General features: G+C 39.7%; 3 protein-coding genes across 11 annotated transcripts in view; all 3 read left to right on the top strand.

The window, feature by feature from the left end:
* The first annotated feature begins 2,661 nt into the window (after positions 1 to 2,661).
* Positions 2,662 to 24,138, top strand: part of ZC3H11A (zinc finger CCCH-type containing 11A) — a 42,611-nt gene continuing 21,134 nt past the window's right edge. The window contains exons 1-7 of one of the 9 annotated variants that reach the window (XM_059413158.1): positions 2,662 to 2,815; positions 3,300 to 3,361; positions 3,456 to 3,607; positions 8,604 to 8,657; positions 10,055 to 10,114; positions 18,356 to 18,554; positions 19,874 to 19,993. In XM_059413158.1, coding sequence (XP_059269141.1) covers positions 18,501 to 18,554; positions 19,874 to 19,993 — 174 coding nt within the window. In that variant the 5' untranslated portion in view covers positions 2,662 to 2,815; positions 3,300 to 3,361; positions 3,456 to 3,607; ... (1 more) ...; positions 10,055 to 10,114; positions 18,356 to 18,500. Of the gene's footprint in view, positions 2,816 to 3,299; positions 3,362 to 3,455; positions 3,608 to 8,603; positions 8,669 to 9,799; positions 10,115 to 18,355; positions 18,555 to 19,873; positions 19,994 to 24,138 lie in introns of those variants that run through there. The other 8 variants (XM_059413161.1, XM_059413162.1, XM_059413160.1 and 5 more) reach the window with 8 other exon arrangements.
* ZBED6 (zinc finger BED-type containing 6) lies at positions 3,623 to 8,595 on the top strand. Its single transcript, XM_059413157.1, has one exon. The coding sequence runs from the start codon at positions 4,531 to 4,533 to the stop codon at positions 7,471 to 7,473; it is 2,943 nt and encodes a 980-aa protein (XP_059269140.1). The 5' UTR covers positions 3,623 to 4,530; the 3' UTR covers positions 7,474 to 8,595.
* LOC132025636 (uncharacterized) lies at positions 8,675 to 9,602 on the top strand. Its single transcript, XM_059413168.1, has one exon. The coding sequence runs from the start codon at positions 9,158 to 9,160 to the stop codon at positions 9,254 to 9,256; it is 99 nt and encodes a 32-aa protein (XP_059269151.1). The 5' UTR covers positions 8,675 to 9,157; the 3' UTR covers positions 9,257 to 9,602.

A 24,138-nucleotide genomic window follows, 5' to 3' on the forward strand; every position in this document is an offset into this window, starting at 1 on the left:
CATAAAACTCTGAATTTCCAGTTTCTCTTTAAAAGCATGAAGATGTGGTGATGTGGTGACAGTGAGTCTGCATCCCCCCTGGCAAGAATGGGCTGTAGTTCATGGTAACAGCTGGCCCTTTGGCTAGGGCACGGACTCCAAGTTTTTCCTTGCAGCTGCTCACCATACCCATATACACATGTGCCTGGCTCGTCTAAGTATTTGAGTTTACAACGCCAAGTCTAAACCATGGCTGGACACTTGGTCTGTGCTACTTGGTGGTTATTTAGCTTTATATTTATCACATCTTCCAGAAACTTCCAGATGGACATTTCCACACCTTAGGCCCATTTGCGATCCCCCACAAAGCCTACCACAGCAACCTAAACATAGGAGTATAGTTAGTGTAAGGTAATTGAGGATGATGAGGATGAATACTGGTCTGTCTTTTCTTAAATAACCCATCACCCAGTAAAACCAGTTACCCCATTCCAAAATTAAACACCAAGGAAAAAAGTTCCATATAAGTAAATAAAACCACCTAAGAACACACTGGGGGTGAAGGGGGGAAGGCAGTCTACGAAGGTTGATTTCAGTGAAACCAGTTGTGGTCTTGTAGCTAGAGCAAGATGCTGAAATTTATGTGTTTAAGGTTTCTTGCTACAAGACTCTGTTGGTCCTTATTTTCTCCCTCATGACAGACAGCTGAGCCCCAAAGGCAGGAAGGAGAAGAGGAGAAATGATGGATACTGGTAATCTACACTGAGTTGGAGACATGTAGGTGTAGAACTGGCTTTCAAGAATACTCCTGTTATCCACTGTGTGGACTCATCTGGCATTATGACCCAAAGTCATAGGGCCAGAGGTCAGATCTTGATGTAAGGGCATATAGATTATGGAGGAGAGACAAGGTTTGAAATGTATGGAGGCAGAAGCTAGTCTGTGGAAAATTCTTTCAATCACCGCACTTATAAAATTGTCAGTGGAAGACTCAGTTATCACTAATACCCGCTATGGTAGCAAGCATCCAAGATAGGCCCCAGTGATCACTACCTCACATTATTCATACCTTGCTGAAACAAACTCAGAACAGCCTTACAGTGGAATGAGAACTGTTAAAAATAATAAGGTAGGCCTCTAACCCCTGATGACCACTAAAAGATATTCAAGATACACTGTACAGTGGGGGAAAAAAAGCAAACTGCAAAACAATATGGATAGTATGGATAGTTTAACTCATTCATATCTTAAAAATACTGTATTTCTTTCATTCTAAAGCATGTAACCTTTCAACTTTTAATACCTCTGATTAATGAATGTCCCATCAGAGTTTAATTGGCTGGGGGTGTTTTTTGTTTTTGTTTTGTCTTAGAGTTCTATAAAATAAGATGTGTCTTACTGCTTTAGATTTGATGAAATATGATGAACTATAGTATGTCTATCATAACAGAACTGCAGCTCCCAAAGCCCTGGGCTGAAAAACCCTTCAGCTGTTTGGCTAGCCTTCTGCTAAACTGAAAAACCCTAGGTATTGTGGCACAGACAGAAACTGGTTATCAGGAACCTGTTTGTTAGGCCTGGTTGACATGGCAATCACCGAGTATTGTCCTAGAAGTCAGAGACTGGGGCTAGGATTCTAATGTGTCCTCTCACTTTGAAAGGAGGTAAAAGCCCAAGTGTGAGGAGACCCCAGACTGCTCTGAGTGGTACTGGCTGAGGCTCCCACACCGAGCTGGTATCTGGCAGAACAAGCCTTGGGAGGAAATAAAAGGTGCCTGGAGTCCCACCTGCTTTACCGTCAACCGTATGCTTTCTTAGTGACAGAACTGTATCCTTTATCCATGTTGGGTACCATGTTGTCACACAAGCAAGTTTTTTTGAGCCACTAACCCAGCAGGGATCTTAGGCTCCTACTGGATCAGAGTAGTAGATTCAGGCATATTTGCATACAAAAACGTTAGAAAGAATATATGCTAAATTAGTGAGAGATCATTTTGCAGGAATGAAATCAATGGAGAGTTAAATGTTCTATGGTTGCGTATTAAAAAATTTAAAAAACATATGTATTACTTTTATAAGCAGAGGAAAAAAAGGTAAACACATTCAAATTTTAAAGTACAGAACAATGTTAATAATGAAGGAGGCAGGCGACGACTGGTTTTTTTCCCTCTTCCTACTCCAACACCCACGAACCTTGTAATGAGCATGAATTATTTTTTCAATACAAAAATTTGTTTTAATAAATAAAAGAAATTCCCCCAAGCCCAATTTTGCCTCTTCAAATAAAAATAAAGGCACAAATCCTTCAACATTGCATAGGAAAAGTAGTTTATATCTAAATGAAAATTATATATGGTTCAGGTGATTTATTCATGAACCAAATTCTACAGGGGCTTACTGTCTGGTAGACACTGTTCCCGCGGCTTTCTTGCTTATCGCCTCATTTGATTAAAAAACTTTTTAAAACCAAAGACAGTTACAAGAAACCCGTAAATTTCTAAAAACGCGTTCTCCCCAAAACGAAGACACCCTACGTCGTAACGCCTCCCCTCTCACGTGACCCTATGACCCAGGGAAGCCATCTTAAGCATCGCCTCATAGAGGAAACTACAATTCCCAGAATCCTCTCGCATTGCGTCGTGCTGGCACTTTTACTGGCCGGGTCTTAGAGCTGAGCCCGTAGCCAGGCGCCATCTTTGACGCTGGCAGTCTTGGATTTCTGCTGGTGTTGCTGCTGTGAGGACGGCGGGCGGCAGCGGCTAAGAAAGAAGAAAGACGTGGCAGCAAGCGGGAGTCGGGGACAGTGTCGGCGGTTCGGTAAAGTTTCTGTTCTCTGGTAACTAGACCCGTTTTTTGATTCCCGGTGGCTCGGGGCAAGGGAGGTGGGGGAGAGGGCGAGGGGAGTGGCCGCGGCCTCCCCTCGCCCCTGGGTTGCGGCCTAGCCCGGGAAGTCTGAGCGGGTCTTTAGGCCCAGCGGTAACGACCCTCCTCCCCCACCTCCCGCCCGCAGCCCTCGCCGGGGCGAGCTGGGAGCCCGGGGCTCCTGTTCCCACTTCCATCCACCCCTCCCCCCCTGCACCCCACCCCCACGGCGCCTGCTCCTTTCCCAACAACCTTCTTCCCCTCCCCCACATCCGGTGTTGGCGAATCCGTAGGAGCCGGGAGCAGCCCCGGAAAGCCGACTTGTTCCCCGTCTCCCGGAGAGAGAACTGACACTAGATTGCTTTCTTCGCGACACTTTCCCTAGTTTAGCGGACCCCCACTGCCTAAATCAAACTGAGTGCCAGGAGCTGAATTTACCTACTCTCATTCCTCTCCAGGGTCCCACTACTTGGGAGATACTCTCAAACTCCACATACTGAAAGCCACCGACCTAAATCCGGTATCCTACACCCCTTCCCTACCTTAATTAACTCCCACCCCAGCCCTCCGCATCGGAGTCAAGAACAACAGGGACACTTCCGTTCTCCTTGTAGGATTGATGAAATCGTAATGAAGACCACCCCCTAAAGTCCCATAATCGGTGCGGATTCCTATGGGGAAGGCCCATGTTGTTGACATCTTGCAGGCCTTGGTTCTGGACCTTGAGAAGGAGGCTGTGGAACTAGTGATAGCGATGCTTTTTAGGGTAAATGTATGTAGGTATTGGGGGAAGGGGAGGGATAACCGAAAAGGAATGAAAGTGGTTTAAAGCTCAAATTTCAGTTTTTGCTGTTTATATAGAGTTCAACTCATGAGTTACTCATTTACAGGCAGTAAAGGTTCTCCAGTCTAAAAATGTCTGAAAACTAAATTTGGATTAACTCTTGATACAAACAGTAAATTGAAAATGCAGCTTGTGACCCAAATTTTTATTCTCAAAACACTTTTTTTTTAGCCATCCACATTTTTAAAAATTGTGTTATTTTTATTTAGAGCTGAAAGGGCTCAACTAGCATTTGCTGTTAATGACCAGTATGTGGAGTCTGCTTTATATTCCCAGAATTGATTTTTTGGGTTGTATTGTCAAATCACAGTCCTAAATGATGAATGTTGAATGATGCACTATGTTTTTGTTTAAGTGAAATTTCCTGAAAATAATTTCAGAATTAAGGGAAATTGATGTCGCTACCATGACACATCATTAAAATATATATTTTTAAAGCTGAAGGCATTTCAAGGAGATGTAGTTCTTGATGAAGCAGAAAGAACGTGGGCCTGGGATTTGGAAGACCTGGCTTCTAGCTGCTACTAACTCTGACTCTGGGAAAGTGCACCTCAAGTTGTTGTTTTCTATAACATGAAGAGATTGGACTATTTGAAATCAGATTCAGAACTCAGAAGTTGGAAGGGATCATAAAGCCCTCTAAGAAAAGAGTTTGGGAATGTTCTCCATTGCTGTCACTTTTCCTCCAAAAATAACCTGGCTTGGAAGTCATTGTTTCAAAGGGAATTTGATTCCCCATAGAAATTGGAGACGAGGTAATGCAATTAGAGAGGAACAGCTGTATTTCTACTTGAGTAATAAACCCACTAACAGATTCTGGTACGAATTTTGGAGACACAAAGAGAATGAGTGTATGTACCTTAAGTGTACCAGTTTCCTCACTCTCTTCTGGAAGACGATGCAGCACTTTTAGTGGTGCTGGGATTCTGGGATGTGTTCCTATTAATTCTAATACAGATGAAGAAGATGTGTTAGAGGGAAAGATGGTGGCAGAAGGAATGGATAAAGAGGCAAAATTGCCTGCTAAAAAGAAAAGAAAGAAGGGCTTACGGATTAAGGGGAAAAGGCGAAGAAAAAAACTGCTTCTCGCGAAAAAGTTCAGTAAAGATTTGGGATCTGGGAGGCCTGTTGCAGATGCCCCCGCTTTATTAACTTCCAGTGCCCATGAGCAGGATGAAGAAAGTCTTTTTGAGAACAATATAGAAAAACAGATCTATCTACCTAGTACCAGAGCCAAGACCTCCATTGTATGGCACTTCTTTCATGTCGACCCCCAGTATACCTGGAGGGCTATTTGTAACCTCTGTGAAAAAAGTGTTAGCAGGGGTAAACCAGGCAGCCATCTGGGGACATCTACGCTACAACGACATCTGCAGGCAAGGCATTCACCTCACTGGACCAGGGCCAACAAATATGGAGTCACTAGTGGGGAAGAGGATTTTACTTTGGATGTGCCTTTATCTCCCTCTTCTGCTGGAAGCAATGGAAGCTTTGAATATATGTCTACTGATCCATTAGATGAAAACAGAATGGGTAAGAAACGTGATAAATCAGTGTCTGATGCCCTGAGGGCAGAAAGAGGGAGATTTCTCATCAAAAGTAATATTGTCAAGCATGCCTTAATTCCTGGAACAAGAGCCAAGACATCTGCAGTTTGGAATTTTTTTTATACTGATCCTCAGCACATCTCAAGAGCTGTGTGTAATATATGTAAAAGAAGTGTGAGCCGGGGTAGGCCAGGTTCTCACTTAGGAACTTCAACACTTCAACGACACCTGCAGGCCACACATCCCATCCATTGGGCTGTTGCCAACAAAGACAGTGGTGCAGTTGGAAATGGATTAGATGAGGGAGAGACTGAGAGAAATGATCTCTTAAGAGATCCCCTGCATGGAGAGAAGTCTACAGGCAGCCACGATTTAACAGCTGAGGACCTTAGTGACTCAGATTCAGATGAACCTCCTGTGTTAGAGGTTGAAAATAGTAGAAGATCTGAGAGTCCTATTCCTGTTGCAGAGCAAGATACTCTGACACATGCACAGGAGAGAGAAACGACATATTCTGAAAATTCAGTCTCAAGTCAAATAAGTCAGGCAATTATTCAGATGATCGTGGAGGATATGCATCCTTACAACTACTTCTCAACCCCAGCCTTTCAGAGGTTCATGCAGATTGTGGCCCCAGACTATAGGTTACCATCTGAGACTTATTTTTTCACAAAGGCTGTACCTCAATTATACGATTGGGTCAGAGAAAAAATTTTCTTAACTTTGGAGAATGTTCAAAGCCAAAAGATCCACCTGACTGTGGACATATGGACCCATGACCCATCCACTGACTATTTCATCGTGACTGTGCACTGGGTCTCTTTGGAAACTGCACCTTCCAGTAATGGCAGGATCCCTAATTTCAGAAAGTGGGCAGTACTTTGTGTAACAGGGTTGGCCAAAGACTGCTTGATAACCAACATTTTACAAGAACTAAATGACCAGATTGGTTTGTGGCTTTCTCCTAATTTCCTCATTCCTAGCTTTATTGTTTCCGATAATTCCTCTAACGTGGTACATGCAATCAAAGATGGAGGTTTTACCCATGTGCCGTGCTTCCTGCATTGTTTAAATATAGTCATTCAGGACTTTTTTTGTGAGCACAAAAGCATTGAGAATATGTTAGTAGCTGCTAGGAAAACCTGTCATCATTTTAGTCATTCAGTCAAGGCCCGTCAGATTCTGCAGGAGTTTCAAAATGATCATCAGCTTCCGTGGAAGAATTTGAAGCAGGATGAAACTGGCCATTGGATTTCTACCTTTTATATGTTAAAATGGCTCTTGGAGCATTGCTACTCAGTTCACCATAGTCTGGGTAGAGCTAGTGGGGTTGTGCTCACCTCACTTCAGTGGACTTTAATGACTTATGTTTGTGATATTCTTAAACCATTTGAGGAAGCCACCCAGAAAGTGAGTGTCAAGACCACAGGATTGAACCAGGTGCTCCCCCTAATCCATCATCTGCTCCTTTCTCTGCAGAAACTCAGAGAAGATTTTCAAATAAGAGGTATTACCCAGGCACTCAATCTGGTGGACAGTTTATCTCTGAAACTTGAAACTGATACCCTACTGAGTGCCATGCTTAAATCCAAGCCCTGTATCTTGGCTGCTTTGTTAGATCCTTGCTTTAAAAACAGTTTGGAAGACTTTTTCCCTCAAGGTGCTGATTTAGAAACTTATAAGCAGATCCTTGCAGAAGAAGTTTGCAATTACATGGAATCTTCAGAGGTGTGCCATATTGCAACGTCAGATGCTTCTGGTCCCCCAGCCATTGTAGGAGCTGATTCGTTTACCTCATCTATAAGAGAAGGCACCTCCAGTTCAGGGTCTTTTGATAGCTCAGCTGTAGATAATGTTGCCATTGGAAGCAAAAGCTTCATGTTTCCTTCCGCCATAGCAGTAGTGGATGAATACTTCAAAGAGAAGTATTCAGATATCTCAGGAGGTGGTGACCCTTTGATTTACTGGCAGAGGAAGGTGAGCATATGGCCAGCTTTGACCCAAGTTGCCATTCAATATCTAAGCTGCCCCATGTGTAGTTGGCAGTCCGAATGTATCTTTACTGCAAATAGCCAGTTTCATCCAAAACAGATCGTGAGCCTGGACTTTGACAATATAGAACAGCTGATGTTTTTGAAAATGAACTTGAAAAATGTTAACTATGATTATTCTACATTGGTTCTGAGCTGGGATCCTGGGAATGAAGTTATTCAAAGCAATGAAAAAGAAATATTACCTTAATTTCTTTTTCCGTTTTCCATTTGAAATGGGCAACTTGTTCCTATGTTACTGTATCTGAATTGCTATAGTTGTTATATATAGTTATACTAATTATTCTTCATACACAAATCTGGGGAAACCTGAAAACACAAAACGTGCTGAAAATTCCTCAGTGGTAATAGTAATGCTGGCAAAGTGAAGATTAAAAATTCCACAGTAGTAACTCAGTGTAGCTGTCTCTTGAAATTTTGTTTATACCAATTAAGAGAGAAAAGATATTTTTTGACCTAAAAAAATATAGTGCAGCATTGAAAGGCTTTAGGCTATTTCTGGCTGGTAGATTAAACTTGTAATTGGTTTTAAGTAAAAATTTCTCCCATCATGAGAAGTTTGATTGCTCTGAAACCAATGAAATTGAGGGAAAAAAGTATCCTAAGCTGTTTATTCCTCCCCCTTGCTCCCATTTTTCTGTTTCTTTAAAATCCCTGATCCATACTTACAGCTTGGCAAAAACAAAGTGAAATTTGGAAATTTCTGATTGCCTCCTCATACTGGTCAGCTTTATCATTTCAACTTACTGAGTGTGATAGAGTTACCCTTTATATTTAGGATTGGATCTGTGCAAAAGGAAAACATTAGAAAACAGTAAAAAAAAATTACTTTTAGTTTTTGAATTGCCTTTTTTAACCTTTAGAAAATAGTATAAAAACAACAAAAGATTGTATGGGCAAATGACATTAAAAAAGTTTACAAAAATTGAAATTGGAGTAAAAGCCCCAGGAGCATACTTTTGACAAATACCGTGTCCATTTCCCAAAGAATGTTTCTCTAATTTTAAGTGATCTTAAATGTCTTTAAATATATATGCTGAATAATCCATAATGCTGTATTCTTAACTGTGAGATTGTTTTTTGGCTTTTAATCTTAGCTAAACATAAGCACTCAATATTTTCAGATTTTAGGATTCATTACCTCACTGGTAAAATGAGAGAATTGATCTCAGTGATCTTTAAAGTCCCTTTCCACTCTTAAAGTATGTTTCTGTGGTTGAGTGGGAGGCCAGAAAATGATGACTTTTAGTAAAAGTCTATTACAAGTTTCAGACTGAATAACTAATGTGAGATCCCAATTTTTCCTTTTTTTCATTTTAGATTTGGGGATATTCCCTGCCCAAAAATTTCCTGGAAAATTGACTAGTATTAAGTGTGAGTAAAAGGTGTCCACTTTTTTTTAAGTTTCGATTTTAGTTTTGTCTTGGATAGTATTTGGCAAGATTTAGCCTAGAAATTATGTAGTATTTATTACATGAGAATCAAAATTGCTTTGTTACGGGGCTGGTTTCAAAATTTAGAACTCATTTCTATGTATCAAAATCGTTTTTTGTTTTTGTTTTTTGGGTTTTTTGTTTTTTGGTTTTTTTTTTTTTTTTTAAATTCTTAAATGGTAAATGTACCATTGTGAAATGAAATTTCAACTCCAAAAGTTTACCCTTTTACTAACTGGAGTAAATGAATAATTACAAAGTCTTTAGTTGAGCCATCACTTGTGGGGGGAAAAAAAAAAAAAAAAGAAAAAAAGAAAAAGAAACCAGGCTGCATAAGCAAGCCTTTTGCAGGGCCAATATTGAATGTCATGCCAGTGACACTGGAAGAAAAAGTCTTCCCTTAGATAGAAGCTTTCTGTATTTTGACAGCGCCAGTTCAGGATGGCTATAATGCTGCTCTGCCTTCTACAGCTTGCTGCACCACTCTGTAGTTACTCGATAACTATACGTTTCTATCTTTTTTGGTTAAACACTCCCTGAGATGATAAATATGATAATGATGTACATACATCCGTATTATACACATTGATTCATGTGTAAGGCTTTCCCTTCATGTTTCTTCTATGGGCTGGGCAAAATTTAGTGTAACCTACCGATACACGTCATGATACTTTGGTATAAGAGTAAGTTCACTATTTTTATAATGAACCCAAATCTGAAGGCTTTTGTAGTGTGTTTTAAAAGGGAAAACTTACCCAGGTGTTTTATTTCTACACATTTGTGTATATGTGTGTGTGTGTGTATAAGCCAGTTAGTATATATGTATATGTATATTATATACATAAAACACTTTATATTTTTTCATACAAGTATGTATGCTTTTATTATACAGATAATAAAGATGGGGGAAGGTTTCTGTTTTTTTCTTAATAGGTGAAGAAATCTTGAAGACCAGAAATTGGATCTTATTGAATTTTGGTGTTCTTTTTCTTTTTTCTTTTTCTTCTTTCTTTTTAAATTCTATTGTTCGGCTATGGAAGATGGATTTTTTTTTTTTTTCCCAATAATCCTTTGACTCTGAAGTTCATCTTTAAATGAACTCTGTTTTTGTTGGTTTTTATTTTTGTTTTTGTTTTTGAGGAGATAACTAAGCCTAGCTGTCTCCAGTCTGACAAAGGTTATTCGAATGGACTTAATCTCCCAGTAGTTGGGAGATGTTTTAAAAACACGCCCTGTGTTTGAATTGTGGCTGAGAGGTTTCCTTGGCAATGTGAGGAGGAAAATTCTTTCTGCCCCATTATTATTAATTCATGGATTGAGTGTTGGTTCGACCTACAGGCGTAATAGATTGGAACTCAGTGAAGACACAGAGGTTCCTGTTGAGAGCAACCAGCTAATGTAAGTGCGGGAATGGGTTTTTTCTCATTAAAGGAGTGAATATTTTTGTAATTTTAAGGTATAATTTTCCTGAATCAAGGAAAGGAATCATTGTCAAGCTCTTTTTTTCTTGTAATTACTTACAAGCTTTTGGTTTAGGGATGGAAGCATTTCCTTCCCCTCCCCCTTTTTTTGATAGTACATGCACAAAAAAGGGAAAAGCAGTATACCAAGGTGGAATCTCCCTGTGATTGCATTTCTTCCTAGGAGAGCAGTGTCTGTGTCATGGCATAGTTCCATATCCGTGCACAGAGTTGTGCCTCGTTTGTTTTGTTTAATAACAAGATGTTACTGCTTTGTATGGAAGTGCTATAGTTTAATATATCTCTCATTGATAGACATTTGGGGTTTTGCCATTAAAAATAAAAATAGCACATATTCAGTAACAGCCCTTTGTGAGTGGTTTCCCTAGAACCAGTTCTCAGATGTAAATTTGTAGAATTACAATTCTGTAAAGAGGTGTACCAGTTTACTAATTGATGATGTCTTTTTTGATTTGTAAAAGTCCTCGATATATCCTTTTTAGTAAAAATACTAATATTTGGTCATGTTGCTTATCCTTTGCTATATAACTTTTTCATTTTATGTCAAAATCTATTATTACGATTCTTAACTATGGTTTCATGATAGGAAAAGTTTTTTTTTTTTCAATCTGAGCTTATTAAAAAAAAAACCTATATAATGTTTTTTGCAGTACTTGGATGGTTATATTTTTTATATTAAAAATGCAGGCTAGGACTACCCTATGACCCATCATTCATGCTACTATCCAAAGAACACACATATACTAATTCAAAGGGTTACGGGCACCCGATGTTCATTGCAGTATTATCTGTAATCGCCAAATTATGGAAACAGCCCAAGTGTTTTATATATATGTGTGTGTATGTGTGTATGTATATACACACACACACAAACAGTATACAATTAGCTGTAAGAAAGAATTAAATCTTGCCATTTGCAATGACATGGATGGAGCTAGAGTATAATGCTAAGCAAAGAGTCAGAGAAAGATACCATATGATTTCACTCATAACATGGAATTTAAGAAGCAGAACAAGCAAAGGGGAAAACGAGAGAGAGAGAAGCAAACCAAGAAACAGACTAAACTCTAGAGAACAAGCTGATGGTTACCAGAGGGGAGGTGGGTGGGATGATGAATGAAATAGGTGATGGGGATTAAGGAGTGGGGGAGTGCACTTGTGTTGAGCACTTGGTGTGGTATGGAAATGTGGAATCACTCTTGTACACCTGAAACTTAATACTAAACTGTTTGTTAACTAACTGGAATTTAAATAAAAACTTTAAAAGGTAATCTAGGTATTGTAGTTAGATGGCATTGCCTGTTGCCTCTCCTTCCCATGAGTATGTATGGTAATAAGGGTGTCAGATACTGCTTTCCTTTTTGCTGAGCACAGTTATTCAGAATCTTTTTTTTTTTTTTTTTTTTTTTTTTTTTTTAAGAAAGAGAGAGAGAGAGAACATGAGTGGGGTGGAGGGGAGGGAGAAGCAGACTCCCCGCTGAGCAGGAAGCCCGGTGCAGGACTTGATTCCAAAACCCTGGGATCATGACCTGAGACGAAGGCAGATGCTTAACCAACTGAGCCACCTTATGCACTCCCAGAATCTTAGTATAGTGCTTTGGTTAGTGAGCTAAAAAGCCTCTTTGCTATCTTTGCTTTTATTCCCTTGGAACCTCTTTGTATGAAGTAAAAAAAAATTTTTTTATCAAATGGGAGGCCAGTTTTTTGGTGTTAATTTCAGATGCTACTTTTTTCACAAATCACATTTGTGGGCTTGCTTAAATTCTGTAGCTCTTACACTCATTTGAAAATACTACACTTAAATGATATATTTCACATCCCTTATAATATCAAGGAGAGTGAGGTCCTTCTAAATTTTTTTTTTTTTTTAAGATTTTGTTTATTTATTTGACAGATCACTAATAGGCAGAAAGGCAGGTAGAGGGCTTGGGGGGGGAGGGGAGCAGGCTCCCTGCTGGGGCTCGATCCCAGGGCCCTGAGACTATGATCTGAGCTGAAGGCAGAGGCTTAACACATTGAGCCATCCAGGTGCCTCACTTGTAAAATTTTTCCTTATCTTTCTTGGTTATTCAAGATGATTTTACAGTTTATCAGGTTCCAGTAATAACCTATTATCACTTGATGTGATTATTTGGAGAAGTAAACTGCTTTAAGCCTCTGCTCCATTCTTTCTTCATTATCCAGATCTTCAGTGCCTTAGTAGTGTCATAGTTTTTCGGGTTTTTTTAGTGTAGGTTTGTATACTTCGTTTTCTTCCTATATATTTTATAGCTTTATTGTGAATGGGACTTTGTTACCAAGCTAGCACATAGGAAATTTACCAATTTTTAAAAATACCTTATTTTATTTTATTTTTTAGATTTTATTTACTTGATAGACAGAGATCACAAGTAGGCAGAGAGAGAGAGAAGGAGCAGGCTCCCCACAGAGCAGAGAGCCCGATGCAGAGCTCAATCCCAGGACCCCGGGACCATGACCTGAGCTGAAGGCAGAGGTTTTAACCCACTGAGCCACCCAGGTGCCCCCAAAATGCCTTATTTTAATTATATTTTGTTGATTGCTGGATTTGCTAGTTTGCAAGCATATAATCTGCAGATACTAAATTTTTTTTGCCGCCTTCTTTCTAGTCTTTATACATTTCCTTAACTCATGTACTAGACTCTGAATGTTGGGTAATGGAGACAACAAGGGCTCTTTTTTTGTCCAGAATGAGGTCACTTCCATTGTTTACCATATTGCTTGTGCTCATGTTTTCTTTCTTTCTTTCTTTCTTTCTTTCTTTTTTTTCCTGTGTGTGTGTGTGTGTGTGCTCATGTTTTCTGATGATTGAGTGCATGTATGCCAGGGAGGTCACTTGTAATTTACTGAGTTTTTATCAGAACTGTATGCTGCATTTTTACCTTTTTTAAATGCTATTTTTAAATCCTTTTTTAAAATCATGTCTTCTTGGCTCCATAGCTCAGGGGTGAGAGCACTGGTTTTGTAAAAACCATGTTTTCTTTTTTGGAACTTTAAGATACCTGGGGAATCTGGGTTGCTCAGTAGGTTAACATCTGCCTTCGACTTAGGTCATGATCTTGAGGTTCTGGGATGGAGCCCCATGTCACGTTCAATGTGGAGTCTGTTTCTCCCTCTCCCTATACCCCTCCCCCTGCTCATGCTTGCTGTCTCTGTCTCTATCACATAAATAAAATCCTTAAAAAAAAAAAAAGAAATTTTAAGATACCAGAGTTTTTCTTTTTATCCCCCTTTACTCATTACATTTATGAATAATGAATTTTTTTTTAATGTTAAATCACTCTTAGTCCTGGAATAAATGTTTTTTGATTATGTGATCTGATTTTTTTTTTTAAATATAGTGTGGTTTGATTTGCTTTATTTTGGATTTATCAGCTGTGTCCCAAATAAGATATCCAAAGCAGTGGTTTTAAAACTTTTTAAAAAGCAGTGAAATAGTGGAAGTGAAGTTCTTTTTCTCAACCTAGTATACTCCCTTAAGTAGTTTTTACGTGAAGTATATATGGAGTATAGATGATAGACTTTTTGAGACTTTATGTCTAAAACTTCTTGCAAATCCTGAGATACTGAAATGTAATTTGAAAGGCCAAATCTAAGGGCATAATCTTCCCTTTAAATTCTGGTATGTAGCATTTTGTCTTTTGGCATGTAGAGAGTCAGGTGATGTTAGATGTCAAGTCCGATTTTCTGTTAGTCTACTTTTTCCTAGAAATCTGTATGATTCTCTCTCTATGCATTGGAATTCAAAATTCTCAGCATATCTCTGGTATAGTAAAGATGTCTTTATTTTATTTTATTTTATTTTTTAAAGCAATCTGTACACCCAACATGGGACTTGAACTGACAACCCTGAAATCAGGAGTTGCATGCTTGACTGACTAAGCCAGCCAGGCACCCCAGCAGAGATGTCTTACAAGAGATTTCCTGCCTGGCATTTAATGAACTCCTTTTGTTTTTGTATTTTAAGATTTTATTTATTTATTTGTCTGAGACAACAGGCAGAAGGAGAAAGAGTCTCCCTGCTGAGCAAGGAGCCGGATGCAGGACTCCGTCCCAGGACTCTGGGATCATGACCCAAATGAAGGCAGGTGCTTAACCCACTGAGCCACCCAAGTGTCCCTGATGAACCCCCTTTTAATTAATGATTAAAGTTTATTCAGTTTAGGGAAATTCTGTTATTTTATTATTATCTCTATCAATTTCATTCCTTTTAGAATTTCCATTGTATAGAAATTAAGTCTCCTGGAATCATTTCCATCTTCTATACCTTTTCTTTGTGTTGGTATCTTTCAGCATTCTGAGAGATATCCTGACAGTATCTTAAAATTCAGTTTCAGCGTTTTCCATCAGTTTATTGTGCTTTTACTTGTATTGAAATCTCTCTTGGGTGGCTTAGTCAGTTAAGCAACTGACTCTTGATTTCAGCTCAGGTCATGATCTCAGAATCCTGGGATCCAGCCCTGCGTTGGGCTTACCGCCCAGCAGGGCATCTGCTTTTCTTCTCTCCCCATCTTCCTCTGCCCCTCCCACTGCACACACACGCGTGCTCTATCTCTCAAGTAATTAAAAAAAAAAAATCTCTTGGGGGAAGCAAGAAATTTGAGTTTTCTTATTTTTTGAACTTTCTTTTGTTTCCAGTCTTTTTCGTAATGATATATTCATTTGTATCAAGCTGTATTCTTTTGGGGTGGGGAAGGGCAGAGGAAGAGGGAGAGAAAATCTGAAGCAGGCTCCATACCCAGTGTGGTACCCAATATGGAGCTTGATCTCACAACCCTGAGATCCTGACCTGAACTGAAATTGAGTCATAGGCTTAACCAACTGAACCACTCAGGACCCCTCAAGCTGTATCCTTTAAAGCTTACTGAGAACATGACAGTTTAAAGGAATTTCTCCTTTTTCCTCCATTAATTTAGGGGTGGGATCGGAGAGGGCCAGTTGCTCATCTTGGCTTCCCTACTTTTGCTATTGAAAAGTATTCATATTTTCTTGGCATCATGAATACTTTTGTTTTAACTTTTAAAGCTTAAGAAATTTATCAGTATGGGGTGCACCTGGGTGGCTCAGTCAGTTAAGCAGCTAGCTGCCATTGGCTCAGACTGTGATCTCGGCATCCTGGGATCAAGCTCTGCATTGGGCTCCCTGCTCAGCTATGAGCCCACTTCTCCCTCTTCTCCTCCTTCTCTCTCTGTCTCAAATAAAGTCCTTTAAAAAACATCTATCAGGGGTCACCTGGGTGGCTCAGTGGGTTAAAGCCTCTGCCTTCAGCTCAGGTCGTGATCCCAGGGTCCTGGGATCGAGCCCCGCATCGGGCTCTCTGCTCAGCAGGGAGTCTGCTTCCTCCTCTCTCTGCTTGCCTCTCTGCCTACTTGTGATCTCTGTCTGTCAAATAAATAAATAAAATCTTTAAAAAAAAAAATCTATCAGTATGCATCTAGTTTTGAGTTGCAAACTTAAGGTAGTAGTGATTACTGTCAACTTTTTTCCTTTTTTTAAAAATCTCAGGAAAGGTATTTTGGCCATTTTCTTGAATAGCAGTTACATTCTCTCCCCCACCCCAAAAGAAAGATAACAGAAGTTCAGTGTTTAAAACAGATACATGAAGTAACTTCTGTTGAAACATTAGTAAGGCAGTGTCCATCTGCTCAGCATTCAGTCTTCATGCTCTACTTCTGGAGGGATTTTTTCAGAGCCTAATTTTTTTTTAAGGCAAAACAACAACAAACCCTAATATGCAATTCATACTGTTTTATTGCTGTTTCATAAATAACATTTTGATTAGTAGGTTGGGGGTTCCTGAAACAGCGATGGTTTGATAGTCTTTGGGATATTGTTTTCAAGATTGAAATTGATCAGGCCACCTGAGTGGCTCAGTTGGTTATACAACTGCCTTTGGCCCAGTCTTGATCCCGGGGTCCTGGGATCAATCCCTACATGGGGTTCCCTGCTAGCAGGGGGCCTGCTTCTCCCTCTCCCTCTGCTGCTCCTGCTTGCTCTCTGTCAAATAAATAAATAAACTGATCCCTAACCTTTTTTTTGTATGTCTTTTCTAAAATATTTTTCTATTTTAAAACTTTTTCATTCTCCTCTCAATAATACTTTTACTTTTTTGCGTATATGTCATTGTAATTATTTGAATATCCTTTAGAGACTTGAGGCAATTTTTACATTTGGGGGGGCATTTTGGGTCTGTTTTTGTTTTTGTTTTTTTGAGGCAGTTTATTTAATTACCTTTTGGTGTACCCACCATTACAGAACACATTCTTTGTGTTTGGGGTCAGAGAAATCCTATTTGTGGATCAGTGGCGTGCTATTAAAGGTCCAGTCATTGTCCCATTCTGTAGTGGATCAGTGATTGGCAAGCCAGTTAAGGCAGACTTAAATTCTTTATTATATATATGTTGCCTTGTATTAGAAAATCAAATGCTTAGCCAAGCATAAAACAAAATAATAGCCACCTACAATCCTACCAACCACTCAAGTAGTAACTGTTGCTAACATTTTGGTCTTATTCTTCCACACCCTCTTGCTTCATTTTTACCAGCATTTAGTGGTGCCAGTGGTCAGGATTTTGGCTATTCTAAAAGGAATTTGCAATTCCCTAATGACATAGGATGTTGAGTATCTTTTAATACGTTCATTTACCATCTGTGTGTCATCTTAGATGAGGTGTCTATGTCTATCTTCTGCCTATTCTTTGAGTTGTTTTCTTGTTGAGTTTTAAGTGTTCTTTGTATATTTTGGATACCAGTCCTTTATGAATTATGTATTTTGCAAAGATTTTCCCCCAGTCTGTGACTTGTCTTTTAATTCTCTTAATAATGCTTCCACAGAAACCTTACCAGAAGCTCCTTTAGTGTCAGATTTTCTGGTAGTAGTTTTTTCTAGGTTTTTTCTGTTGAGTGCCTCAGAAGTCTTCTAGCCTCTACTGGTGACCTGATTTCAAAGCTGCTTCCACATTTTTAGATATTTTTTTCAGCCACACCTCATTTCCTGGTACCAAAATTTGTAATACGCTGCATATTATCACATCGCTTGGGTGTACTATAATTTTTGAAAACAGACCCCAGTTTCTGAACATTTAGATGTCTAGATGTGCTTTCATTATTAGAAGCGAAGTGGTAGTGAACTTTATGTGTATTACTACCTTGCATATTGGTTGAGTATTTACCTCAAAATAAGTTCTAGAAATAAAATTGTATGTCAGAGGGTATTGCAGATTTTAAAGGTTGTAGTATGTGTTTAATGGCAGACTCTTAATTCCTAACCTAGGTTGCTGACTTCAAGGCTGGTTTTTATTGTGGCCGCCTTTTCTTGGATTCAGATTATTAATTCGTGGGAGATATGTTTGACTTTGATTTAATTGATTTCAAGTTGTAGATCAGTGTTTCTGAAACCTGGTCTTCTGATGTATGAGTATGCAGAAACCCTTTCCACATTCTGATATGTGCTCTTATCTTGTGTTTTTACTTTCCTAGAAGCTTTCTGGAATGCTTCAGTGTGGGGCCTGGGTGTGGCAAGGGCTGAGGGTGGGGTCAGTTTGTTTTTTGTAAGCACTGCCTTACTGGAAGAATCCAGTGACCACTTCTCCTTGTTGTGATTGGTGTGCAATTACATACCTTGGCCATCTTCATTACATAGGCTAATTCTAGGGTAATTGTTTCAGTTACTCTAGTGAGGCCATTTTTCCCACCTACTTATAATTACATACTTTCAGAATAAAAATGCTTGTGAAAATATTGGGACTTCTGTCAGATTAAAAATATCTAAGTTTGTGTGGATTGTAGATTTAGCAAATACCCTTTGTAAAACAATGCTTAAGTCCCATTCGTGCTATAAAATGTAGATCGTTTATGGAGTTAGGGCTTATTTAATCTTATGCTGAAGCCATGTAACAAGCTCCATAGAGCATACAAAAGAAGGGCATAGGTGTCCTTAACAAAAGTTTTACATTATAAATGAGAATGTATAATGTTCACATAAGAATAAAATGTTAATCAGGCTTCATAAAAGCTCTAAGTAGGCAAGCATAATACAATTAAAATTTGGTTTTAACAGTGTGCTCTAAGTTGAGATGATTTAGAGGAAGAAGTTGAAAGAATTTATCTGAAATACTTTAATTCATGTCTCCTTATTTTAGGATTGCATTTTAAAGACGATTTCTCTGATTGAGTTGTCTTTTGGAAGACTAAACCCATTTCAAGAGGACTTGGAGCTGGTCCTCGCCTTGAGGAAGCAGTGGCTTATTTTCAAGAAGCCATTTCTGATATAAGGATCTACTCAGCATGCCTAATCAAGGAGAAGACTGCTATTTTTTTTTCTATTCTACATGTACCAAAGTAAGAATTGGCACCTTTAAAATCAGTTCTTTCCAGGGGCGCCTGGGTGGCTCAGTGGGTTAAAGCCTCTGCCTTCGGCTCAGGTCATGATCCCAGGGCCCTGAGATCAAGCCCCGCATCGGGCTCTCTGCTTGGCGGGGAGCCTGCTTCCTCCTCTCTCTGCCTGCCTCTCTGTCTACCTGTGATCTCTGTCTGTCAAATAAATAAATAAAATCTTTAAAATCAGTTCTTTCTGTAATTTCTCTAATAAGATCTGATAATATTTTCCCAGTATACTAAGTGTTCATGTTTTGTTTTGTTCAGCCATTTATTATCTGCTTCAGTTTTCTTAGTAGAGAATAGTACTCCTAGGAGAATTCATTATTCATCTTTTTTTCCTCTTCATTTATGTTCTTCATGTTCTATAAAAGTGAGAAAGTCCACAGCATATAGTCATCATTCACTGTTCTCTTACTGGTAATAATCATCTATTCATAATTAATAATTACCTATTAATAATTGCCCCTGTTCAGGGTGCATTTGATTTGAATTAGGAGTACTTTGGCCTGGCTTGTAAACTTTGGTTTTATTTACTTGTATTAAATGAATGGGTGGGTTGTATTGTACTTCTAGAAACTGTTGTGGGTTGAATTTGACTTTTTTCTTCAGATTTCCTGCTGAATGATAAAGCCATTCTTCTAAATATGCTTTTGTAGCATTTTTGCTTTTTCTGTCAAAACTTCCTGTTTTTCTGCTTGGTTCTTTTGCAGCTCCATTCAGATCTATCCACTCTTCTGTTCCTTTGTGACTAATTCTACACGTGTATATATTGTTAGAAAAACTTCAGAAATAACTCAGGGCTGTGTTTAAAATGATCAGTTTTGAGCAAAGCTTTGAGCATATATAGCATTGTGTTTCAGATACTGCTGTTGTAGAAGTACATAATGAAGCATGGAATTATTCTTAAAGCTTCATCTCTTTGTGATTTTCCATCAAAAGCTAGTTACACAAGTCAAGATGTATGAAATGGTTTTGAACTATAAATACATTTTTAAAGAGTACCACTTAAAATACTCCCACTTATCTTTTTCAGCCCCATTTCTGCTCATGTCACTTTATGTTGTGAAATCAAATAAAGGAAACTGTCAAGGAATAGGTCATAGGAAATTATAAATTTGTTGACCTCAGATTGCTCTTGTCTTCCATCTCTGTTTTCTACCTTGCCTGTCTTTCCTTACTCCTTTTTGTTTGTCTGGATTCCAGGACACTTTTAGGGTGCACACTTTACCTAGGATCTGTTTTGGTACCACATTTCTTTTCTGTATTCTTTCCATTTACAGGGTGACAGCTGTCCCTTCCGTCACTGTGAAGCTGCGCTAGGAAATGAAACTGTTTGCACATTATGGCAAGAGGGGCGCTGTTTTCGACAGGTGTGCAGGTTCCGGCACATGGAGATTGACGTAAGTTTTCAGTTTGTGTTATAATAAGCAGCCTGGTATTGTGATGGGCCAATAAAAAATATAGGGAGAAAGGGGCACCTGGGTGGCTCAGTTGGTTAAGATCTGGCTCTTGATTTTGGCTTAGGTCATGTTCTCAGGGTTGTGAGATCAGTCCCCATGTCGTGCTCTGCACTGGGCATGGAGCCTGCTTAAGAAATGACACCTCATATATAATGTACAGATTAAAATTTTTTTAATGATGTAATGAAGTTTTTGTTATGCTCACTTAATATCTTGATATTTTGGAATATGAGTTGGTATCATTCTGGGAGCCAGTTCGGTAATATATCTGAAGTGTAAAAATGATATGTGTGTCTTTGGGGAATATTTCTGTTTCTCCATTTATTTTATTTTTTTTTAAGATTTTACTTATTTATATGATAGAGATCACAAGTAAGCAGAGAGACAGGGGGGTGGGAAGCAGGCTCCCTGCTGAGCAGAGAGCTGGATGCAGGGCTCAATCCCAGGACCCTGGGATCATGACCTGAGCCGAAGGCAGAGGCTTTAACCCACTGAGCCACCCACACGCCCCTCTCCATTTATTTTAAACATTCTCAGAGAAAACCCGCAAGTACATTATAAAACATTTTTCTAAGCCACTTGGGAGTAAACTGACATTCCCAAATATGTTCATGAGTATTTCTTACAAGCAAGGACATTCTCCTGGATAACTGTAATATAGCCATCAAAATTAGGAAGTTAACACGGATAGTTTACCTTCATGTAAACCTCAGAACCCGTTCAAGTTTTGCCACTGTACCAGTTACGTCCTTTACTGCAGACGGAGCAGGTCCGGAATGGAGTGTCAAATACAGTTGGCATTGCTCTCTCATTCTCCTTCATTCTTAAACAGTTGCTTTTCATTCGCCTTGACACTTCTGGTAGTTCTAGGCCAGTTATTTTGTAGGCTGTCCTTCAATTTGGGTTTCTCTGGTATTTCATTACTCAGCTCAAGTTATGTACCACTGGAAGGAATAGCATAATTCCTCTCAGTGCACACTATTAGGTTGCACAGACATACAATTTCATTATCCCATTACTGGTGGTGGTAACTTGGATCACTTTTTTAAGGTGGTTTGTACCAAATTAGTTGTCTGTAAAGGTTTTTTCTTTGTAACTAATACGCATTTTGTGGAGAGGTACTTTGAGACCTTACTCTCTCATTTCTCACCAGATTTTCAGTTTTTTGCCCACTTATTTGTGTTTGTGAACTCATGGTTTCCTCTTTTATTCAGTGTGTTGTACTCCATTACTATCATTTTTAATCCATATTTGCCCACATTTGACCCACATTTGCCCAGTAACAGCTGTTCAAGCTGATTTTGTGTCCTTCTGATGTTTTCTTCATTTCTTGAACACCTTAGTGCATTCTGGCCTGACAAGATTTTTCAGGCTCATCCTATATTTTTCCTCCTCCTGTCCTGGGATTAGTCATTTCTCTAAGGAGCCCTGGATCCTTTTAGTAAAGAATGGTACATATAGAAATAAGATTTGGGCAGCTCCTGGAGTCTCATTGCTTCCAGGCCTGCGGTGGACAGAACAAGAATGTATAAATGGATTTACATACACATATTTCCATCAGCATTTATTCTTTATGTCTGTGTATTGAAAGTCATGAGTTCACATAGATGGCACTGCAGGTTTTAGTCTAGGCTTCTCTTTTTTCTATGCTTGTACCTTTCTTCTCCAAAAGTGAGAAACTTGTCCTTAAGAACACTGGTTTTATTGGTCCCCTTGTTGGGTAAGCCAGTACCGTTCCCAGCCTCTTCCTTCCCCTCAGGCTTGACATCACACACGAGGCTGCTGTCCTACAGGGACATCTTTCTCACCTTGTTTTGGTTCCAGTGACCCTGTACTAGGCCTCTGTCCTTGCTCCACCATAAGCACCTCGTCCTCACCATGTGAGGACAAACATCCTACTCCTTGACTCCTCTCCACATGAATGCCCTTTTCACAACTTTGGATGCCGTTACTGTGTGCATGGCAGCCCTCCCACATGAGATGCTTACTTTCCTCACCCTGCTTTATGTTCTAGCTCTGTGCCGGGTCCCCACTTGGGAAGACCCTGCCTGCCTTAACGCCGCTTAGTCATTGTTGTCCATTCTAGGCTCACCCTCCATAAATACACACTCCTCATCCTAAATGGGGATTTCTTCTGCACAGAAGCCTTCCTCGCCCTGCTCAGGCTCCAGCATGCTCCTACGCAGGTGCCTTCCCAAGCCCTCCTTAATTCTGATGCTCTAGGCCACCTCAGCCTTGTCACATGGTGCCTTCCTCATTCAGTCAGGCTCTTACACTCTGGTCTGGGCCATGTGCCCTTCCCTCTCCCAGCAAGAGCCTACCTCTCATTCTCAGCCTCACCTAATGCCCTCGGACTAAATTGGGGGAGGCGGGGAAGGAAGGAAGAGACTCACTCTGCAGTTTTAGGCTTGGGCTCGTAGAGCTACTCCATGTGGGCTCCAGATTTATGGCCTTTTAGCTGCATTCTGTGCTGCCTGTCTTCCAAAGAGCAGGGAATTCACTGAATAAATTCAGAGAAATACTGTGCAGCTTTTTGTTGTTGTTGTTAAGAAATTTTAGATGTTTTAGCAGCTTTTTTTTTTTTTAAGATTTTATTTATTTATTTGACAGAGAGAAATCACAAGTAGATGGAGAGGCAGGCAGAGTGAGAGAGAGGGAAGCAGGCTCCCTGCTGAGCAGAGAGCCTGATGCGGGACTCGATCCCAGGACCCCTAGATCATGACCCGAGCCGAAGGCAGCAGCTTAACCCACTGAGCCACCCAGGCACCCTACTGTGCAGCTTTTGAAAATTCACACTGTTATACTGCCAGCAGAATCTAAATTAACAGCTCCCTAAAGGGTATGTCAGAACATCCACATTGAGAGATTCCTTGGAATCTCCTGGGACTCAGCATATAGTTACATTCATGGCTAAGCTTTATTATAGTGAGGGGCTCCCGGGTGGCACAGTCGGTTGAGCATCTGACTCTTGATTTTGGGTCATGTCGTGATCTCAGGGTCAGTCTGGCTCCAAGCTCAGCAGGGAGTCTGCTTGAAATTCTCTCTCCCTCTCCCACTTGTACTCTCTCTCTCCCTCTCTCTAAAATCTTCAAAAATTTTATTACAGTGATGGGGAGATAACACTGATCATAAGAGAGAAAAAGACGTAGAGTCTGAAGGAATCCATGTGTGCATTGCTTTTGTGATCTCCCTCCCACGAACAGAGCACACACACTTCCCCCAGGGATAAAAATGCAGCACTATGTGTGGGATGTTTCTGCCTAAGGAAGCCCAGTAGAGACTCAGACATCCAAGGTTTTTAATGGGGCTTGTCACGTAAGCACCCTCTACCTATCACATAGTGAAACTAGACTCGCAGAAGGATGGCACGTGTTCAGCATAAGACATCTTCTTTGCGCGGTCTAGGCACTGTAATCAGCTGACTGACTAGGAACATCTTAAGGGTCGACTTTGCAAGCAAGGTATCTAAGGGAGCAGTCTTAGGGCTGCTGGGTTCACTCTCTTTTGCACAGACTTACTTGGCTACATTTTTCAAAATACTGTATGCTTTCCCTACCTTTGTCTCATCTCTGTTCCTGTGTGCAGAAGGAGATATATACAGAATTACTCATTAGAGCATAATTTGTAATAATAAAATATGCAAAATACGTTCATTTAAAACAAATTTGCTACATAAGGGAAGTGCTGGGCAGCTATTAAACATTTTTTAAAGGGAAACTTAATTGGTATGGAAAGATAAGGATATATTGTCAGTGAAAAAGTGAGGGGCAGAATAAGGTGCATAATATGCTGTCATTTGTGTAAATAAGGGAGAAAGTGTTTTTGATTCACATGTGTATTTTTAAATCTCTGTGAGCATAAAGGAGAAATTTGACAACAGTAGCTGTCAGGGAGTGGGGACAGGAATGGGAAAGAGCTTTTTTACTGTAACCCATCCCTATGCAGTTGATTTTCATTATTCATGAGTTCCATGTTTACAAATTTGCCTACTTGCTAAAATTTACTTGTAACCCCCCAAATCAGTACTTGCTGTGCTTTCATGGGCCATCTGCAAACATGTACAGAGCACTGAGAAATTGGAGTCA

The sequence above is a fragment of the Mustela nigripes genome, chromosome 10, assembly GCF_022355385.1.
Source record: "Mustela nigripes isolate SB6536 chromosome 10, MUSNIG.SB6536, whole genome shotgun sequence".
NCBI classification, from domain to species: domain Eukaryota; kingdom Metazoa; phylum Chordata; class Mammalia; order Carnivora; family Mustelidae; genus Mustela; species Mustela nigripes.

Excerpts from the sequence above, each read along its gene's own strand:
- ZBED6 (XM_059413157.1), top strand. The coding sequence starts at position 4,531 with ATGAGTGTATGTACCTTAAGTGTACCAGTTTCCTCACTCTCTTCTGGA.
- LOC132025636 (XM_059413168.1), top strand. The coding sequence starts at position 9,158 with ATGGCTATAATGCTGCTCTGCCTTCTACAGCTTGCTGCACCACTCTGT.